The sequence below is a fragment of the Parasteatoda tepidariorum genome, chromosome X1 (assembly GCF_043381705.1).
Source record: "Parasteatoda tepidariorum isolate YZ-2023 chromosome X1, CAS_Ptep_4.0, whole genome shotgun sequence".
NCBI classification, from domain to species: domain Eukaryota; kingdom Metazoa; phylum Arthropoda; class Arachnida; order Araneae; family Theridiidae; genus Parasteatoda; species Parasteatoda tepidariorum.
The window spans coordinates 22,127,182-22,147,838 of record NC_092214.1 but is presented as its reverse complement, the minus strand read 5'-3'; the positions used below and the strand labels follow the sequence as shown (position 1 = coordinate 22,147,838).

At 27.1% G+C, this 20,657-nt stretch overlaps 1 protein-coding gene across 9 annotated transcripts in view; it reads left to right on the top strand.

The window, feature by feature from the left end:
• The window catches only part of LOC107437533 (voltage-dependent calcium channel subunit straightjacket), a 350,222-nt gene that overhangs the window by 259,280 nt on the left and 70,285 nt on the right, over positions 1 to 20,657 (top strand). For all 9 annotated transcript variants that reach the window (XM_071187231.1, XM_071187230.1, XM_043040081.2 and 6 more), the window contains 4 exons: positions 273 to 420; positions 5,679 to 5,810; positions 5,916 to 5,976; positions 18,969 to 19,119. In XM_071187231.1, the coding sequence (XP_071043332.1) occupies positions 273 to 420; positions 5,679 to 5,810; positions 5,916 to 5,976; positions 18,969 to 19,119 (492 nt within the window). The remainder of the gene's footprint in view (positions 1 to 272; positions 421 to 5,678; positions 5,811 to 5,915; positions 5,977 to 18,968; positions 19,120 to 20,657) is intronic.

Here is a 20,657-nt window from a genome sequence, read left to right as displayed (position 1 = left end):
TTTTATTTATGGCATGTGCTGGATAAAACTCATATACTGTGTACTGGGTTATATTTAATCATGATTAATGAAGATATCTATCTTACAGAAATGACAACCCACTTGCTAAAACAAAATATTGCTTTTAAGAGTCATATTTAGAGTGTTTTAAGTCTGAAACTAAACTTTTATTGAAGAACCGTGTGATTTGGAAGTGCAAAATTGTAATGGCTGGTTAAATAATTTTTATTATGAGCTTAACTTCTTAAAAGTATTATTTTTTTTCCATTTAGCTGGACTACATTAATGCAAAATCACCCTTTGTAAAAGAAGGCAAAGAATACAAGCCTATAGAGTTTTATTCGCATAGAAATTTTGATGATGTTCCAATTAATACAAAATATAGTGTTGTCCATGTACCTACAAATGTATTTGATCAATGTAAGTATGCCTTAAAAAAGTTTTAGTCTATTCAAAAGTTTTTTTTTGTGTTTTTATCTCCGTATGAAATCAGTTTTTATATGTTTGGAGGAAAAAAAATTAGCTTGAAATGAAAAGTCTAACAGATTGCTCTAACGTATAGTATTGCATGGTTGCCTAATACTTATGGTACTATATCAGACATCATTTTCTATTAGACATTATTCAAATATTATGTTGTATGTTACGAATTTTCTTTATTATTACTAAAATTGATCTCAGGGTATTCTTTAATGACAGTACTTTATCAGTATTTTAAGAATTCCTTTAAAAAATGTAAGGGAAAATATTTACATTAGGGAACACAAATTGATATATCAACGAGAGTAATAAATAGAAATCTTATCAAAGTCTAATAAACCATTTATGAGGAAGCTGGAATAAAAACATCGAAATCTGTTTGACTGCTAGATCAAACGCAGAGGAATTAAAAAACATTTCTTAAGAAATAATGAGGAAAATAATAAAATAATGAAGAAATAATAAAGAAAATTTCGGATATATAACCTTATTTTTTCCAGACATTTAATAAAAAATTAAACCATTAAATTAAACAATTAATAAGCCATTTAATAAACCATTTATGAGGAAACCGGAATAAAACATCTAAAACGGCTTGATTGGTGGATCAGAGTTTGATGTCAGATATAATACCATGACACCATAATACCGTCATATAATATCATGATGCCTGATATAATACCATAATAAGGATTAATGGATCAAACACAGAGGAATTAAAAAAAAGTCGCCTAAGACTTTCTTGCGGCAGAAGAAAATGTTATTTTAGGAAAAATATTTTCAAAATATTATTTATTATTTCCAGATGATATAAAAACAGAACTTTTATACATGCGGGAAATATGAGAAAAATTTTATTTTTACTCCACCCGATTAGAATCTGAATGACAAAGCTATTTGTCTACGGTCCAACATTCTGCATGATTGGTTTGAAGAACCTTCTAGAAAATTCTAGCGATAGATTTGGCTATGCAAATTGACCAACATGATTCCTATCAAATGCTTCTGAGTCTGTCTATTCTTGTCTGTAGAAAACTCTGTTGCAAAAAATTCAGTTATCGCAACACGTTTGCTATTATGGATGGCCATCGAGTCTGTCCAGATACGTGGAGTCAATGCCACTTCAAGTTGCTGTGCTTCGCCTAACAAGAAAAGATCGTCAAACAGAAAAACAGAAGGGATCTCGCGATTATCGAGATTTATAATATATATATATATATATATATATATATATGTTTATATATGTTTATATAGAATCCTTTAAATGTATAAGAAGTAGAAATATAGGGACTTGAAAAAACAAATTAATATTTGAGTGAGAAAAAAAAAATGTTTTATAACTCTGATTATTTATTAGACTGTGACTATATAAAGGTATAAAGGAGAATTTAAAACAGACAAAAACCAGTACATTTGTCTAGTGATATTAAAATGGGTTCATCTCCTAAAGTTCCATCCCTTATATGTTCTTAATCATGATTGTTTCAAGATTTAATTACTTTTTAACTTCTAATTTAATAACTGCATAATGCAATTAATATAGAATACTCTGTTTTTGCAAAATTCTATTACATTTATGTGTTTATCGTTTTTTTTCTTCTTAAAAAATTAAAGAAAAACGTATTGAGAAATAAATAATATAACTATTAATTTCATAATATTAAACTTTTAATTTTAAAATAAGAAAATAACTTTACACTATATCCAGAAATATAGCAAAATTTGGCTATTTATGATATTCATTGTCCCTGACAATCTCTTGTTTTGTTCCTGATAGAATTTATATTAAGGAGAATGAATTCTTTTTTTTTACCTATAAATACTTAAAAGAAATACTTAATTTTGTCAATTAGTAAAAAACCACATTAGTATTTTAATTTTTTTCAAGTTTTCAAAAAAAATATGAGATTAAGTTATAGTAGTACACTATAAATGGAATAAAAATATACTATTTAACCATCACAATTATAAATTTTAAAACTATCTGAGAAATATCTTGGGTTATGAAAATTTCAGATTTTGCAATTTTGCTTTCAAAAATAGCTACTCTCTTGAAACTGTAATGGAATTAAACATAATTTAAATTGTCAATACAACTTAAAATAATCAAGGTTGAGCTATTGTCCATTTATTATTATAACTAAGTACGTGTTTTGATGAATCATTAGTCATGTGAAAATGTTTGAATCAATAACTTTAAATCTTTGTTTTTTTATTTTAAATAAATATTTAAATATATTTTTCTAATGAAGTTTGGAGAAAAAAAGATTTGAGTTGAAAATAACTTTCTTTTTAATTTGTTTTTATTATTAATTTAAATGACTTATTCAAATCAAATATAATAGATTTTAAACTAGTCTTGAAGAGAGCTTTTGTGAGACACAATGATATATTAACGATGCATGAAATCATTACATTCTCCTTATGTAGGCCCTTCGTGTACCTTTCATTTTCTTTGTTCCTGAAGGCGCTCATATTTATATTAACTGAACTAGCCTTTTTTATGCCCTTTTTTAGATAAGCATATAAAGAAATATTTATTTAAACCATGAAAGGAAAAATATATTAATATTTAAAAGTATTTTTTTCAGCATTTTAATTAAACACTATAATTAATATTAATTTTAGAATATAATTGAAGATATTCTACGCTCTAAACGGTATAAAAAATATACTATTTACATACCGTGATTATTAGAGCAAAAATCTGTAAAAAATATACAGCATCAGATAAAAAAATATCTATTACTGTTTTGTTTTCAAAAATAATTATTCTTTTAAAAATACAATTCAAATTAAACATAATTAAGTTGTCAACCCAAGCTTAAAATGTTCACGGTCGAGGTAGTATTCATTTATCATTACAATTAAAGATGGTTTTTCAAGAATTTATAGCCTTTAGGGAATTTTTGAATCAATAGCTTTAGATCTTTGTTTCTTATTCAAAATGAGAATTTAAATGCATTTTTCTAATGAAATTGAAGAAAAAAGGGTTTGGAAGGAAAATACTTTTCTTTTAGACTCTCTTTTTTCATTAATTTAAATGACTTGTGCGAAATAAAACTTTTAGATTTAAAGCTGGTTTTGAAGAGTGCTTTTGTCATCAAAAGTTAATTTATTTTTCAAAAAAGAATTCCCATACAGTTTGGAAGTTTTCATGAAAAGTTTTTTTATCCTTCTTCAAATTGCACGAAACATTTTTTTAAAAAATAAAGCGTGAATTACTCTAAAGAATAAGAAATCTTATTTGTTCTCAAAATTAAACCTCAGGATTTGACACCTTAAAATTTATTAAATATATTTTATTGAATTGAAAGAAATCCTTCGGTTCACTTATCCTTTTATAAAATTTTTCCCTTTTTTTAGAAATGCTTAGTTCGATAAAATAAAAACTCTATCTGTCGCATTTTTACTTTGTTCAAGAAATATAAAATCACAGCAAAAATTAACATTAACGAAATAATAAAACCAATCTATGAATATTTTATTTCATTTAGCATTTGGCTTTTTATAAAGGAAAAAATTCAACATACATGGAGAATACTACAGTAAAATTACCTTACCGTATTGTAATGATATTTCTAGTAGAAAAAAATTTCTAGTAGTATTAACGATAATTCTGGTAATAAAAATCAAAATATACGATTTTTAAAAAATTCTTTCTGTATTTTTTCCCATTCATAAGGTAACAATTTATCAGAAATTTCAGTCATCAAAACTATAGTTCTTATTGCCACACTTTAAGTAAATAATAAAAACCAAGAAAATTAACGGTATGGTTTTTATATCATGATTTAATGTATCATAATAAAATAGAAAAATTTTGCTTCAGCAAAAATTATCGAACTTTTTGGTGTTCCCATAGAGCCAAAAAACACGGTAATTTTTACCATATTCTGTTAGGATTGAATATAGATTTTGTCTCAGTGTGCGTTATAATTCGTTCAGAAAGGATGAGTGCTATTTGTCCAATACTAAACTTTATATATTTTATTTACAAATACTTTTTTTATAAGAAACAATTACAGAAATCTATGTTTTAATTTCATTATCCTGAAACATTAAGTTCATAAATATAAAATATTGGCGAATAGTAGTAATGTGGCAAATTTTTTGTCACAAAAAGTACTAATTATAATATATATTATCAATAATATATATTATCAATAATAAGTTATTACTATTATAATAAATGATAATTTCAATACGATTAGCGCAGTGACTTAATGCATCGCTCGCTCAACTGGTAAAGATTGCATGTTTGCACGAGAAAATTCGGCCATTAAATCACCGCTCCGTTTTCAATTTTGATCACTGTGCAGGATGATCAAAATAAAAACGTTCCTGGTAGTATACTTTAAAAATATTTGCTGGGCTAGTTCTAACTTGCCCACCCTATGAATGGTTGACCGAATGTAAACAATAAAAAACTTTCTAAAATCGGAAGACATTTTGAAGGTGTATCCCTCAGCTTATGTTATGCTTACGAAGCGATGTGTGAACAAGCTAAATATTCCAGGACGTTTTATTGTGATTTGTGCTTAAATTTACACGTAATTTTACCATTTATAAGAGTTTTCTGTAATTAATAAATTCTAACACATCGTGAACCTAAAACAAACTTAACAAAATTAATATTTCAGCTTAAATAAAGTGTAAAGTTTGCTATGTTTTGAGTGTTCTCCCTTATTTGGCTATATTTGTGTAAAATAGTGCCGTTTGCTATATTTTGGGTAGCATCATATCCAGCTTGCGAAGTCTTCCGAATTCATTTGTTGCTTGTTTCCATGTAAGTTAAATTGAAAGAAAGCGTTATATTGAAACCACTACAAGTATGATAATATTGGATGGCGCGTTTTTTCAAGCTTAGGCATAAAAATCAGTCTGAAGTAGAAACTCGGAAATCCTAATTTAAATTTTGACCTCCAGCGCCATCTGCGCTTGGCATCCATAGTGGATACACTTGCTTCATAACTTTGAATTGTTATAATAAACCAGATTGCGAGATATATGATCTATCGATACGTTGGCAAAAATTCCATTCGATTTTTAAACTAATAATGATAAATCCTCTATTTTTTTTAACTAATACAGTACTGACCAGACCATTATAATAATTCGATTTCTTTTCTCTGATTTTAAGTTTGCAATGACAATGGCCATAATATCCATATATTTTGTTTATATTTTCTATTTAGCTTCAGAAGTACTGAATGCCATCAAATGGACAGAAAGTTTATATCACACATTTCTAAATAACCTAAATAGAGATTCATCACTAATATATCAGTTTTTTGGTAGTGCAACTGGTTTCCTGCGGCTCTTCCCAGGTAAAAATTAATTATTGTTTGAAGTTTTAAAATAAGGTGATATTTTTATATGTAGATTTTTAAAACCCTTTTATATAAATATAATAAAAATATTCTTTTTTTAAGCTATAAAATGGAGAACTCCGCATAGTGGCCCAGACATGTATGATTGTAGAATGCGACCCTGGTAAGAAAAAAAATCAGAAATTTTATACTATTTTTTTCAGATTTATTTACACCGAATGAAGAGTAAGTTTTTTCTCAAATTTTTAAAAATTATCTGCAAATCCATAGTGTTTTTAATATACATTTCTATCATAAATATAACGAAAAAATATAAGTTGAAAAACGAATATAAATAAAATAATAAATCCGAAATCGTAACACTTTATACAATTATATATATTTTTTAGTAGTAAATGGAACGAATAAAGAGAAATTAAAATTTTTCAGACAAATCATAAATAAATGATTGCCAGTTACGTTTACGCAAGCAAAAATTAAAAAAATAAGCCCTTACAATTTTCCAATATGTGTTATGACCAAGCATAGAAAACTTTTTATTTTAAGGAACTTCATTAATGAACTTTCATAAATTTTGACGGGTGATCCCTTATTTTATAATACAATAATTATTGCTTGTACTGGTAGTTTTTTCAATCGTCCCCATCTTATCGGTATTTTAGCAATTTTGATCACACTAAATGAATCATAATTCACACCGTAAAAATCATGAGCCAATTTTTAAAAGCAAAATTCCAGACTTTGAAACTAATAAGTTCAAAGTTAGTTTCAGTCAAATAAGAACTATTCTTGAAGATTTAGCCTATTTGCAACAATTTTTACACGTCGTTATCCAAACGCTAACCTATTTGTCTTTACCTATTACCCCTTAACCTAACCTTTTTTTCTTAGCAGATGTCCCAAAATGACTGATGATTTGAAAAATTTATTAAAAAAAAAACTGTAGGAAATCAAAATTTACCATTCTCTACTCTCTGCCTAAAAAACTAGAGATTTGTTCTTAACAAGTTTAAAGATTTAGAACAAAGTTCTACAGATAATTATAAAATATCGGTCTATATAAAGACTGAGATAATTATAAAATATCGGTCTATATAAAGACTGAGATAATTATAAAATATCATTTTTAAAATACCACCATTTTCAATTTGATGTAGTCTGAAACCACAATTAATCGAAGCTCTTGTAAATGAATTAATAGAAATGGTCTGGCACATAGAAAGAGACATTGTTTTATAGTTTTTCTCAGTTAGTAGTGCAATTTTCTGCCAAATTGTGTGATTCATTTAGAAACTTTGAGAAATAATTCTTAATTCACTGAGTAGAACGCAGCGATGGTATATAGTATCTATTTCCTTATGTTTTTTAATTGATTTTTCAAATCATTTTTGTCTATTTTCATTTTTTTTCTCAATTATTTATTAGAATTGCAGATCATTTTTTGAGCCACCGTAAATTAAAACGAACAGAAACTGATAAGATTACTTTTTAATTCTGAATAATAATAAGTCTTGCATGAAGCTCTAGAAAATTTAATTTTTCCAGAGGCAATGATTCATAAGGGAGCTTAAATCTAAAATTATCAGACATTGATATAATTTTTTATTAAGTTTAAATAACAATTTTATTTTATTTTAAAAAATTTCTGAAACTCTTTATAAAGTTTGCGAAAAACTCAATAATATAATTGAAGAATTACTGATTCGAAACAATTTTACATTTTATTTGCTTTTTATTAGAAAAGAATTTTAAAATCCAACAATATCAATCTTAAAAAAAGACCTTAAATTGAAATTATATGCTTTGTATAGAAAAAAAGAGCTTTACAATAATAGACAAATTATGATGTCTAAGAAAAAAAACATTAGAAAAATGGATCAACATAACTTACCAATTTTTCACTTGACAGAATCTTTCTTACTTTCGTCTTCTTAAACTTTTCTTCACGATAATTACTATTTGATAGTTTTGTTGATAGTTTAGAACTTTTAGTTTTTCCTATTTCCTTTCAAGAAATTATTATACTGGTCTTTAAATTAAGGATAGTTAAATGGTTTTTATAAAAATAAAATCCAAAAATATCAGGTTTTTATTAGATTTCTGAGTTTAGTGTATAGGGTAAATTGAAAATAAAAAGGAATAAAAAATAAGACTTTAAAGAAATATGCGAAAGTTCATACAGAGTAGGTTATTACTTTTCAAGTAATGACATTAAAAATTTCGCTGCTACTTTATAATAATTTTGTGCATACAGATATAATATTTCGGCATTATTGGATGCATTTTTATCAGTTTTAAAGCTTCGATTGGTACAAAATAAAGGTATTGTAGAAGATATAAAGAATATACTAAAGATATCACACTTAAGAATATTGGAAATATTCATAAACTAACGTTAGCGTATGAATCTTAAAATAAATAGTGAAAAGTTACATCAGGTTTCAAAAGTTGAGTTCAAAACATAAAGTTCAAATGCAAAGTTTAAAACTTGAAAAGCAGCAGTTTTGTCTCGTGTATATTAAGATTTATTTACGAAGTACACAAATCTTAAAATTATTATCATTTATTGTTTATTGTATGCATATGAATTTAAATTGAATAAGAAAAGTCATGGAAAAATCAAACACAGACAACTCAAACACAAACAAACACAATTTGCAAAACTCAAAACTTAAAAGGCAGCAGTTTTGTCTTTTTTATATTTAGAGCTTTATGGAAGTAAACGAATCTTAATAGATTCTTATTATTATTATCCTCGTTTACTGCTATATGTATGCATATTAATTGAACTATTAGTTATAAAATGCCATAAAAAATTAAAGATAGAACATGCAAGTCTCAAAACTTATAAAACAACACTTTTGTCTCTTTTTTATTTGCAGCTTTTTTGGAAAAGTTCGAATCTTAATAGATTCTTGATAGATAATATTATTATCATCGTTTATTACTATATGTGTGCATATTAATCTAAAAATAAATGATGAATTGTCCTAGAAAAATCAAAAGTAGATTTTGTAATGCTCAAAACTTGAAAAGCAACTGTTTTGCCGCTTTCATATTTGGTACTTCTTAAAAATATATGAATCTTAATAGATTCTCATTATCATCATTTATTGATACATGTATGCATATTTATCTAAAAATTCGTAATGAGATGTCAAAGAAAAGAATCAAAAATAGCAGATTTTATGAAGCTTAAAACTCCAAAATTAAATATTTTTCACCTTTGTTTTTGTGTCAATTGGGGAAATAATATTATATTATTTCAAAATTGTTCAAAATACCTTTTCTATAGTTTTTCTCAATAATAATATATTTAAATTTCCTCAGATTAAAATACATTTCAGAAATAAACCCGACATAAAAAGATTTTTAAACGTGATTTTTAAATACCCATCGATCCAACTATGAAATTATATAAATCCTAAAACTATTTGAAACCATTTAATTCAAATAAAAACACGAGAGGAGATTAAACCTACTCTTGAAATTTATTTCGATTTAGCCCGAAGTATTGTGCTCTAAACATAATTTTATTTCCCCATTTATCGAAAATTTATTTCGAAGTCCTTTATGATTAAAATTCAAGCTCTATCATGACATCTAATCAAATTCCCTTTCTTAAGCTTCTTTTGATCTTCGGATAATGTAGTTTAGAATATTTTTCTTCTTTGATTATTTAATGATAAAATAGAATTCCCATTTATAAAGGGAAAAAAAATTGGGATTCATAAACCGCAAAAATTCCCTAAAAAGGGCGCTGTAAAAAGTTCGAACATGTCTTGATGGTTATTTCTATTTTATTTCTGCCCGAGATCTCAGAATATTGGAGAATTATCGGTTTCTCCTAAACCTGTCGTCCGCTCGGGAGAAGAATGGTTAGCGGTTTAACTCCTGCGAATTCATCCCGCTTTATTCTTCGTCCACCCCCAACCAATTCATCCTCGTTCCTAAAATGATCAATATGGAAACATTTTGTCATTGTGACATACAGTCAGCTGCTAGGATATCTAAAAGGCGAACAGGAAACATTGAAAGAGAACTGACTTTACTCTTTTATGCTCTACCTGCTTGTATGATATGGGTTTTCAAAATCATTTTAAGATTCATATTTAATATTTAATTCCTGAGAATTCATCCTGCTTTTTTCTTCATCAAACCCCTACAAATTCATTCTCGTGATTTTGACTCTTAAACCTTTAAATTTATTGGTGGTGCAGTGTGATTTTTCCTGTAAATGCCTTGATCTAAAAATTAAGCAAAACATATTTTTAAATTATTTCAAATGTCTTGAAATACTAATTAAAAGCGGAATTAAAACGCGTGAGGTGGTGTGAGTTGAATTGCGTAGAATTGAAAGATATTATCTGACTTGAAATAATAAAAAATAAGTAAAAGCGGAATTAAAACATGTGAGGCGGTGTGAGTTAATTTGCATTGAATTGAAATATGTTATCTGACTTGAAATAATAAAAAATAATTAAAAGCGGAATTAAAGCACGTGAGGTGGGGGGAGTCGATTTACAATGACTTGAAATATCATATCTGACTTAAATGTAGAGTTTAATACCAGCATGAATCAATTATAACACGCTAACTGTTTTATATTATCTAGGTAAACTTATCAAATGGTGCTACATTATCTATAATTTTTTGTTTTAGATAAAACATAATGCTATTGATATTGTGTATAAATTTAGACTCATATTGAATAGTAAAGAATAGAAAATCAAAAATGAAGTAATTATACACAAATAACTTATAAGAAATGTTATACAGAGATTTGTTCTTTATAATTCCATTTTTGTGATTTTGTCGTGCATTTATCATAATGTTTTGTTTAAAATTGTTTGATTTCTTAAGCGGTTATTAAAAACATAAGGGCTCTAAAAATTTCTTTATGAAAACTATTTCATTACAAAACGTGATTTAATGCAAATTATGCTTAATGGTATAAACGTAAATATGAAAGTACTTTGAAATAATCAAAAGATAATGAAAATGAAAGAGTGATTGCAAACAAATTAAATATGACACCTATAATGTGGTTTAAATGTGACACCTATCATATATTTTTCAGAAAACAATTACTGATCCACCAATTCATAACTTCCTGTTAACATTATTCATAGACTCATATTGAACAGTAAAGAAAAAAAAAACATTATACGAATATCTAAATTTAATGCATAGGAAATATTAACTGATGCATATGCTACATTAGCCACTGTCGGATTAATTCATATTCGGAACTTGTTCGCATGTATCTCATTTGCTCGCCATTTTATTGTAACAAAACAGTCCTTTAATGCCATCTGACTATTTGTTCGGTAAAGGCATCTGGGTTCACAGTGCCATACATCTGAGAATGCTATCAATCATCTCCAGAAAGAGAGTTTATGGCCCATACCAAGATTAGAGTTTGGATAGAAATTATGAGGTAGACATTGATCTATTGATCTTCAAAACATTCCTCATAAGAAATGATTATTTCTTATTTCTGTCATAATTGACTGAATGTTTGCAAGAGATCGTTTTATTATATGATTTGGAAATACGCTTTCACTTGTGGATTTTTAAAGTAGTGTATGCTGGTTATATTTTTCAAATCTACATTCCGATTACTTTATCTCAAATTTTAGATAGTTTTTTCCCCCAACATGCTTTCAAACCAGCTGGAACACTTTGTACACATTATTTTTTTTTGAGAAAAATAAATCAATAAAACAATTTGAAATGGACTTTCAAGATAATAACCATTTTTAACCGTGTATTTATTTATTGAAAAAGTTAAACTATGAATAACAGCAACATGAGAAAATTTGGTTCATTATTGAAAGATAATATCGGAACCTGAAACCGTTATGTGGTACAAATTTGCCGCAACTTTAATAATGCACTAAATCCAACTACTCTTCCGTTCATATTAGAATTGGTTTGGTTTTTAAAGTCCACTAGACTACACTAATAGCGACCATCTAGGATTCGTCTTTAATGATGACCCGAAAATAACTTTAGCATATGCGCGCTACATTACCACATTCTAGAGTTTGCATCGGAGTGCAAATAATGGAGGCAATCACCCGGCCTCCGTACCACGCTTCTCAGCCGCACAATGAACTTTCCAAGTTCTGAAAGAATTTTGGACCATTAAGAGAGTGCTATATATATCACGTCAAAAACTTTTCATGACATTCTACTTCATCTCTATCGATAACTAAAGTATCGATTTAAAGAATCGATGAAAAGTGAGTTTAGATAAACCAAGAACAATCCATGAAGTTTCAAATGTTAAAAAAAAAATAATCGTAAAATGCAAGCAAATTATCGCAGGATTACTACTATTCCACCCAACTGCGTATTTTTGAGTAATCCTGCCAGGATTTGTTTAAATTTTGTTGTTTTGAAGGGGGGGGGAATTAACAATTGTAACTTCCTGGTTTACTCTGTGTTTCCCTAAACTTTCCTTTTTCTAAAATTTAAAGATACCAATAGCGATGAACTCCCTCTTAAGATACGATCGAAAAAAAGCAGTGCAATCAAATACCCAGCCAGGGGAATCGAACTTAGGTCCAAGATAAGGCTAAAATACACCAACTGGTTAGGCAGTCTGTTCAAGTTAAAGCATAGTATCATTAGTGTGATACCGCACTGTCCAAATACCAATAATACCTCAGAGTCCCTGACTCCTACAAAAATCGACTTCCTGCCTTCGCTGACACTTCTTGGGAACTAAAAAAACTACATTTATGCTTGAACATTACGTCATTATGACATGGTGGTATAACAATTAGAAAGAATAATTATGTGGTTCAAATTAGGATGATATTTAGGTAGTAGAAAACTTGAATGATAATATGGTTCAACACTCTTCTAATAGTAGCAAGGTGATAATTACATTACATAACTGGTTCGAGAAACTAGTGCTATAACCTTATTATTAGTTTTGAGCCATTGTGAAAATTCACACACGAAAGGAAGCGAGAGAGAGGAAGTTAAATTAATAAGCTTGATTTAATTACTTTATAAACTTAACTTATAAAATAAAGTATTTATTCAATATTAATGTAATTTTTTATAACTTTCTGCCACTATCTCTCTTCGTTTCAATGCTGAAAAGAAATTATGAATGAAAAGAAATAATGCTTCAAGATGGAGTTGATTTTTCCTCTAAATAAATTTCTTTTGCTAGTTAAATTGCTTTGTCGAAAGCAGAATATATAAAACCTGAATCAAGCGAACACAGATAATTTCTCTTTTTACGTCTTAAATTTATGCAGTGTCTGCAAAGCAACGGGGAAAAATGGAGAAAAAAAATCCCATTCATTTGCTATCACATTGTCACAAAACAGCATTTTTTTTCTTTACTTGAATAGGACAAGAACTTGCAATGTATTTATATATCTTCATCAAAACCATTTTTTTATTTAAAGTCTTTTATTTTGTCACATTTGAAGCACCAAAGTTTAGTGAGCAGAAAATTTGTGCATCGTAACGATGAGCCAAATATGTACCGCATCACTTTGATTCGAAAATTTTGGATATCAATGTGATTCAACGACGCATCATAACATTATAGATAGTGCCGGATCATCGATTAAGTAGTTTGAAAATTAAAACTTTTTATATATTCTCAAACTTGACCGGATGCATAAAAAATTAACATAACGGGTCCAAAATAAATTTTGAATTAGTTACGGTTTGTCGAACTAAAAAAAAAAATAATAATAATAATAATATTAATTTAAAAAATCGGATCAAAAGAATGTGAATTCACAGTTCCGGATTAAACTGGTTTTTAAACCAAAAGCCACAATTGATTTTATTTTGGTAATAATTTTTCCCTTTGTCTAGCATTTTTCAACATCTGGACAGAAAAAAAGGGGGGAAGAAAAAGAAATAAATAAACATTGTAAGTACAAACATAGAAGCTGAACTTTGTGGAGTTATTGCATTTATTCTACGAAAAGTTTTCGGAAGTGGACAATGTAATGCTTTTCTCATCAATCTTATTATTTATTATTTCTTTCTTGTAGCCTTGTTTTCTTTTTCTCATTTTTGCTATACAGATTTTCTTTCTGTTTTTCTTATATAAAAGAATTTTTTCCAAGTAATATATAGAATATATTTAGAATGAAATTAGTGGTTTTATCTATTCATAAGATTATATTAGCAAAAAAGAAGAAAAAGGAAAAATAAAAAAAGTAGAAAATCTGGTAAAAGGATGCATAGTTTTCTCATAACTTTTATAGTCTCGGAAATTATTTGTTATTTTATACGATAAAATAACTGACTAAAACTGATTATGTGTGCACAGCAAAGATTTTCTTTTCAGGAAGAAACGTCGACAGATTTTCAATAGAATATAAAGTATTTTGCATTGAATTATATATTGTGTCAGACAACTTTATATTTCTTAAATAATCCTAAGTTCAAAATGAATATAATAATTTAAGAAAACTTTTAAATTTAATTTAACAGATTATAAAAATGTAATTGGTGAGATGATCAAAGCAATAGGGGGAAATCATTAAAAGAAGAAATGTCTAATTGATAATTCGTAGCAAAATGCAAATTATTTTATTAACAAAGCTCAAAAGATTCATCACTGCTATCGACAACATGTATATATATANTATATATATATATATATATATATTACATTTGGTGACTGCCAAAGATGTGGCTCAAGTTTAGAACAATCGATGCTCTTACTTAAAATTGAACTTATCAATTAAATGTCCACGAAAGATATGTTACAATATTAAAATTCTGTTGATTACGTTAATCTGTTACAAGATTAAAATTCTGCTGATTCTGTTAAAATTTGTGTTGATTGCGTTAAAAACGTTGCCATATGCTTTTGATCCATAAGAGCTTTTTTCCAGCAATTCTGCATTCCTTAAATGTTATTAGTTTGCTATTGATTTCGAATGATGCTTAATTATTTAGTTGTAATGTAATATTTAATGAAAAAAGACGAACCAGCGGTTACGCTATGCTACAGCTTTGAAAATGGAGGACCCTTTGGAATTATTCAATTGAAGAGATTAAAGCAGATAATAATTCCAGTGATGATGATGTCACCAAAAATTGAATATTTTGAAAAAGTGATAATGTTTGAAGAATGTTGAGTTCGAATTTGAATAGTTGTGTGATATTGTAGTGATTTGGTTAACCACTGGGGTTATTTCTTGTTTCGAAAAGTGTTTTGAATTCTAAGCCTTTGATTTTAAACAAAATCATGCTTTTGTGATAATTATTTCGAAAGTTGAAAATGATTACTCAACTTCGAAAGTTTCTTTTTTTTGTGTGAGAAAAATTAGTGTTTTATTGTTTAGTGACGCGAGAAATAAGTATAAAAGCATATAAAAGGCTTGAATCCTATTTATAACAAGCTTTAAAATTAGTGAATAATTTAGTATTTGTGGTTTAATTAGAATAATTTGCTTAGATTGAAAATTATTGGCATGTTTTGAGTTCACTTTCATTGTTCACTTTAAATTTTTAAAATTCATTTAAATTTAATTTTTGAAGGTTTTTTCGTTTTCAAATACTAATTGGACTTGTATTTTCCATGACTATGTCAATATTATTTCATTGAGAAATTTTTTTTTTAGTTTTCTCTTCTTTTTCATAATAATGCACCCCAATCAACAATTTTGCAATAGCTGTTTTTTATGGTTTTTATTTTCTAATTTAGATTGATTGATTTTGCAAAATGCTGAATTTATTTGCACATTTTTCAACATTTCAAGTTAATTTCTTTTAATAAATTCATAAATTTTTGAACATTTAAGAAACTTAAATATTTTAAACTTTATTTTAATTCATAATCTTGATTTTGACCTGTTTAACAAACCTTACCATTAGAACACACATGAGATTCATTAAAACGTGCAATTGATTAAACGATGATGATGAATTGAAGAAACGTGCAATTACTTTTTTTTTCTTCGTCCTTTTATCCTATTTATTTTCCGTTTATTTATTTGCCTTTTCATTTGAGTACTTTCTTCTAATGTTCGTAGTATTTGTTTTTCATTTGTTCATTGTGTTTGTTTTTCATTTGATAATTGAGTTTGTTTTTAATTTGTTCAATGAATTTTTTTTATTTGATCTTGGTGTTTTGTCATCTTTTCATTTTGTTATGAAAGCTAATGACAAAACTAACAACAGCACTGCTTATATCATCATTCGTCATTTGCCACGTTAAATGGCTTTAGATACAGAAATAGCTCAATAGCAACCCTGAATGGCAAAACGTTTTAGTTGGGAATGAAATTCTTACTACATATAATTTATTAAGTTGTATTACAAAGAAATAAATTTTTAACATTTATTATTACTGATTTTTCAAAATGTACTATGCTCATTATTATGTATTTATTGAAATATATGGCTTTCTGATCCTCTGTTAGTATAACCCAGGTAGCACCGTCACTAGATTGCATCAAAAATGCGACAGTCACGAATTCTCTTTTGTCAAATCACGAATAGTTTTTGCGACATCAATGGGTAGGTCAAAAAAAAGTCTCTGTGACAACTTTTATGAATTTCATTTTATAACTAGAGACTACAATCAGGCATTTAATTTTGCAGTGACGTTATCGTGTGACGAAATTGAGACATATTTACGTCTGAACATTGTCACCGTGTGACAAAGATGAGACGTGAATGTCATATATCGCGTGTATATGTCACACCAGTGTAAAAATGTGGATTTTGGCACTTATGGGATCCATTAAATTAACAATTAAAAAATACATCTATTCTAAAAATTCACTTCTACGAATGGATTTTCGAAATGTTCAAGCATTTACTACTATTTATTGTGATTGAAACAGTTAAAGAAATGTTTTCAAATTCGCAACACTAAAAATAAATTATGAAAAACAAAATCGAAATTTTTTATAATTATTAAAAAAAGAAGGAAAGAAAACTGCTGTGAATATCACCATCCCCTCTCTTGTTCTGGAAATACGAGGCCCAGAGTAAGTACGCTGCTTGTCTCAAACTTACGAGGACACTGCTGCGATGCATAAAAATGCTCAACATACAGTTTATAAATATATAAATATAGATCAAATTGGTCACATAAGGGATAAGGTTGGTCAAAATTCCACTGTTTATCTAACTCCAAATCATTAAACATTCGGAATTAATTATTTGGAGTTGAAGAAAGAAAAATGTATGTATTTGGTAAACATACCGTATTAGAGAAAGGTCATTTCTGGGCAGATAGAAAATTCCTTCCCCATAGCGTCATTTTTATAGTCATATTTTGAAAAGATATTTCTGCAATACTCAGAGGAAAGAAAACAATTATTCGCAATGAAATATATATATTTTTAATAATTTTTTCCAGTTGCTTATTCAAAAAATTTAATTAATATTCAATGATATTTTTTATTGTTTATTTAAATTAGATTTTCGGGGAGTAAAAATGTTTACATCATGATCCCTCGTAATATTTTTGTTAACTGCCAAACCATTAAATATTTTCGATATTAACTGTGAGTAATTTATAAAGAAGACTTTTACTAGAAATAATAAACAACCGTGTTTAATTTATTTTCCTACAAAACCATTCATTACATTTGTCTATATAAATCTATGAGGAGTGATGTACATTAAAAAGTTAATTTATATTAATTACATTATGATCAATTTTAAGTCAGATTTTGTGAAGAATAATATTTATTTACAGTTTCATTACACATTGTCAACTGTGCACAAATACAATAGAACATACGATAAATACAATAGAAAAAAAGTAAAATGAAATCAAAGAAATTAAAAATAAGAAAGAAAGGAACGGAAAAAGGCAAAAAAAAAAAAATAAATAGAAATTCCTAGAGAAATAAAAAATGTAAACATGGTTTTGCAAAAATTGAGGAAAACGCAATAAGTCGTATTCTACTTGTCCTTAAATTATCAGGAAGGTGACTAAATATATATTATATTTCATGCAGGAGCAATAATTCTAAAATGTCACAAATCGAATGTCGGTAATTTTCAATATACTTAAACTAAACTCAAAGCATAACTCTGGTGCTGCCATCTTTCGAGAAAATCTAATATACAATCGAAATATTTATTTAAATATAATTTCATAAAAAATAGGTATTTCTAATAGATTATTCTAATTTTAACTTCATCAGAGTTTCTAACTAAATCTTTACTTTCTATCCCCTATTCATGTATTACCTACTTAAAGCAATATTACTCATATTTTAATTTTCGCTAATTTTCATCATATTCGTTTAAATATCTGTAGCTTGTAAATAATAAAAATTATTGCAACGAAAATTAATTATAAGAATAAATTTTCTTTGATTGAATTTCTACAAATTACTTAAGACTATTTGATCGGAATTAAATAAGCAAATATTAATTTTAAAAAATTATTTGAAACAAAAGAATCCCTGAATAAATAAAAGTTTAATTAAAGTTCCATATATCATGTACGATATGAGTTAGAGAATATGGCGGAAATGTTAATAAAGAGTAACAGGATGTGAAAATTGTATTTGAGAAATGTTTCACATTGCTCATAAGAGATGGCAGCATAATCAACTAAAACCTAATTGATCGCTAGTTCAGATATCACTGCTGCCATCTGTTGATAAGTTTTATGCCATAAATATCACGCACAGTTTAGTGTAAAAATATACATATCTATAAAAATATAGCCTGATTTTTAATTATAATTTTGATAATATTATTCTGATTATATTTTTGAAATGTTATATGTTTCTTTAAAGAAACGAGACAAATATTCTCTTTAAAATAAACAATCAAGGCTTATATGGAAGGGGTCATCCTGCTTTTTCATTGAGATGCTTCGCCTAAATTGAATTAACATTTATTTTCTTAGAAAAATACTAACAAAAAGGAAGAAAATTGCTCAATCATCATTTTTTAATTTACTTTATTTGTAAAAGAAAACTATTATGTTAATTATATAATAAATATATTTGCATAAAATAATTTGAACAGTTTTTAAAAAGTTTTATTAATATTAATTACATTTTATTAAATTGTAGTCGCATTTTTAGAAAATGTATTTATTTAAAAATACTTCTGAAAGGTGAATAGCGTAGAAATATGTACAAGTTAACTAATTTGCCTTTTCTTTTCATTTTCTTGAAGGTATATTCAAGCAGCTGCCTCCCCCAAGGATATTGTGATATTATTAGATGGCAGTGGATCAATGACAGGTCTTAGAAAAGAAATTGCAAGGAATGTAGTATTAAATATTTTAGAAACTCTTAGTGATAATGACTTTGTTACTATACTCAGGGTAATAAACATTTTTTTATATTTATTTATGAAAATGAATATTCTCGTAATTCAATTATATTATGTAACAACATGATGAGAAGCATCGTCATGGGAATCACATTTGCGTCAAGTTAAAACTATGCAGCTGTAATTAGTGGATTTTAAGAAAAGCATAAATATATGAGTTTCAGACATATGAATCAAATTTCAAATTATTGAATATATACCTCCTTAATATTGAATATAAATCTATCTATAAATTCAACGCTCTGTTCAAAAATTTTGTCGAGTTTGCTCACAAAATAAACTCAGTACGAGTTGATATAAGTAATAGTTAATTCTAAAGCGAAATTCTAAATTATCAGCAGTCAACTTAGCAGTAAATATTTAGATTTATTAATTTATTGTAAATCTACAGATTAGATGTGTCTAACTAAAGTAAAAAAAAGTTAAAGGAACCAAGCAATATATATATATATATATATATATATATATTTGCCTTTGCTATACTATTTCTGTTATTGCAAAATTAAATACAACCCCTCACAAATTATCAAAATGAGTGAAATTTTTACACTAAGAAAAATTAGATAAAATATTACATTTACTTGCCTTTAATTTGTATTGAGCACAAACATATTGGCACCATTGTAATAAATGCTTCAATATTTCATTATCTTCATACATTTTTGAATTAGTGAAAGACAAATCACAATTTTCTGGTTTAGATTCCTCAAAGGCACTGAATGCAGCATAATCAGCCTTTAATTGCAAAAGACGCTTCAGGTAAGCATTTTCTTTCATCAGTATTTCTTTGTTCAGCAATTTAGAAATCTAGAAAAGATTATTGACTTTTAAAAATAAATGCCATCAGAACAGCAAAGGGATTGTGAAAAAAAAGAAGTTTTCTTTAAGTACCTGAGTTTTGAATATGATTTGCCATAGCAAGCTAAGAGTTTTCTCCCTGTTCCCATCAACAATATCTCTCGCATCAATATTTCCTGCAGAAAAATATTAAAGCACATTAGTTTTAAGCTTAGCAATTAAACACTAACAAAATTATTTATTGACTTGTTGACATTAACTATTTATAACAGTGATATATGAAGGAGATGTATGACAAATACAGATTGACCTCTACTACTATGCACAGTGGGCAGAAAAAAAAAGATATCACCCTGAATAACTTTTGTTCTAATGATCGGATTTTCACATGCTAAGTGTCAATCTTAATCGTTCCTGGGGGTGACCTCAACTATGCTATGCAACTGTTTAGTGCTAACTATAATTAAATTATGAAATAGGACACAAAAACGTACTGTCTCTAAAAAACATGTTTTTTTTTAAATTAAAAAAAAAAAATTAATAAAAAACATATTTGGATTCTTAACTTTAAAAATATTGGGGGGTAACCACAATCTCAGAAATATGGTTCCCATAGTTTGGTCAGGAGAACCATGAAACCTTAAAAGAAAAAAAAAGAAAAAATAAAATAAAAAGAACAAAAAAAAAAAAAAAAAAAAAAAAAAAAAAAAAAAAAAAAAAAAAAAAAAAAAA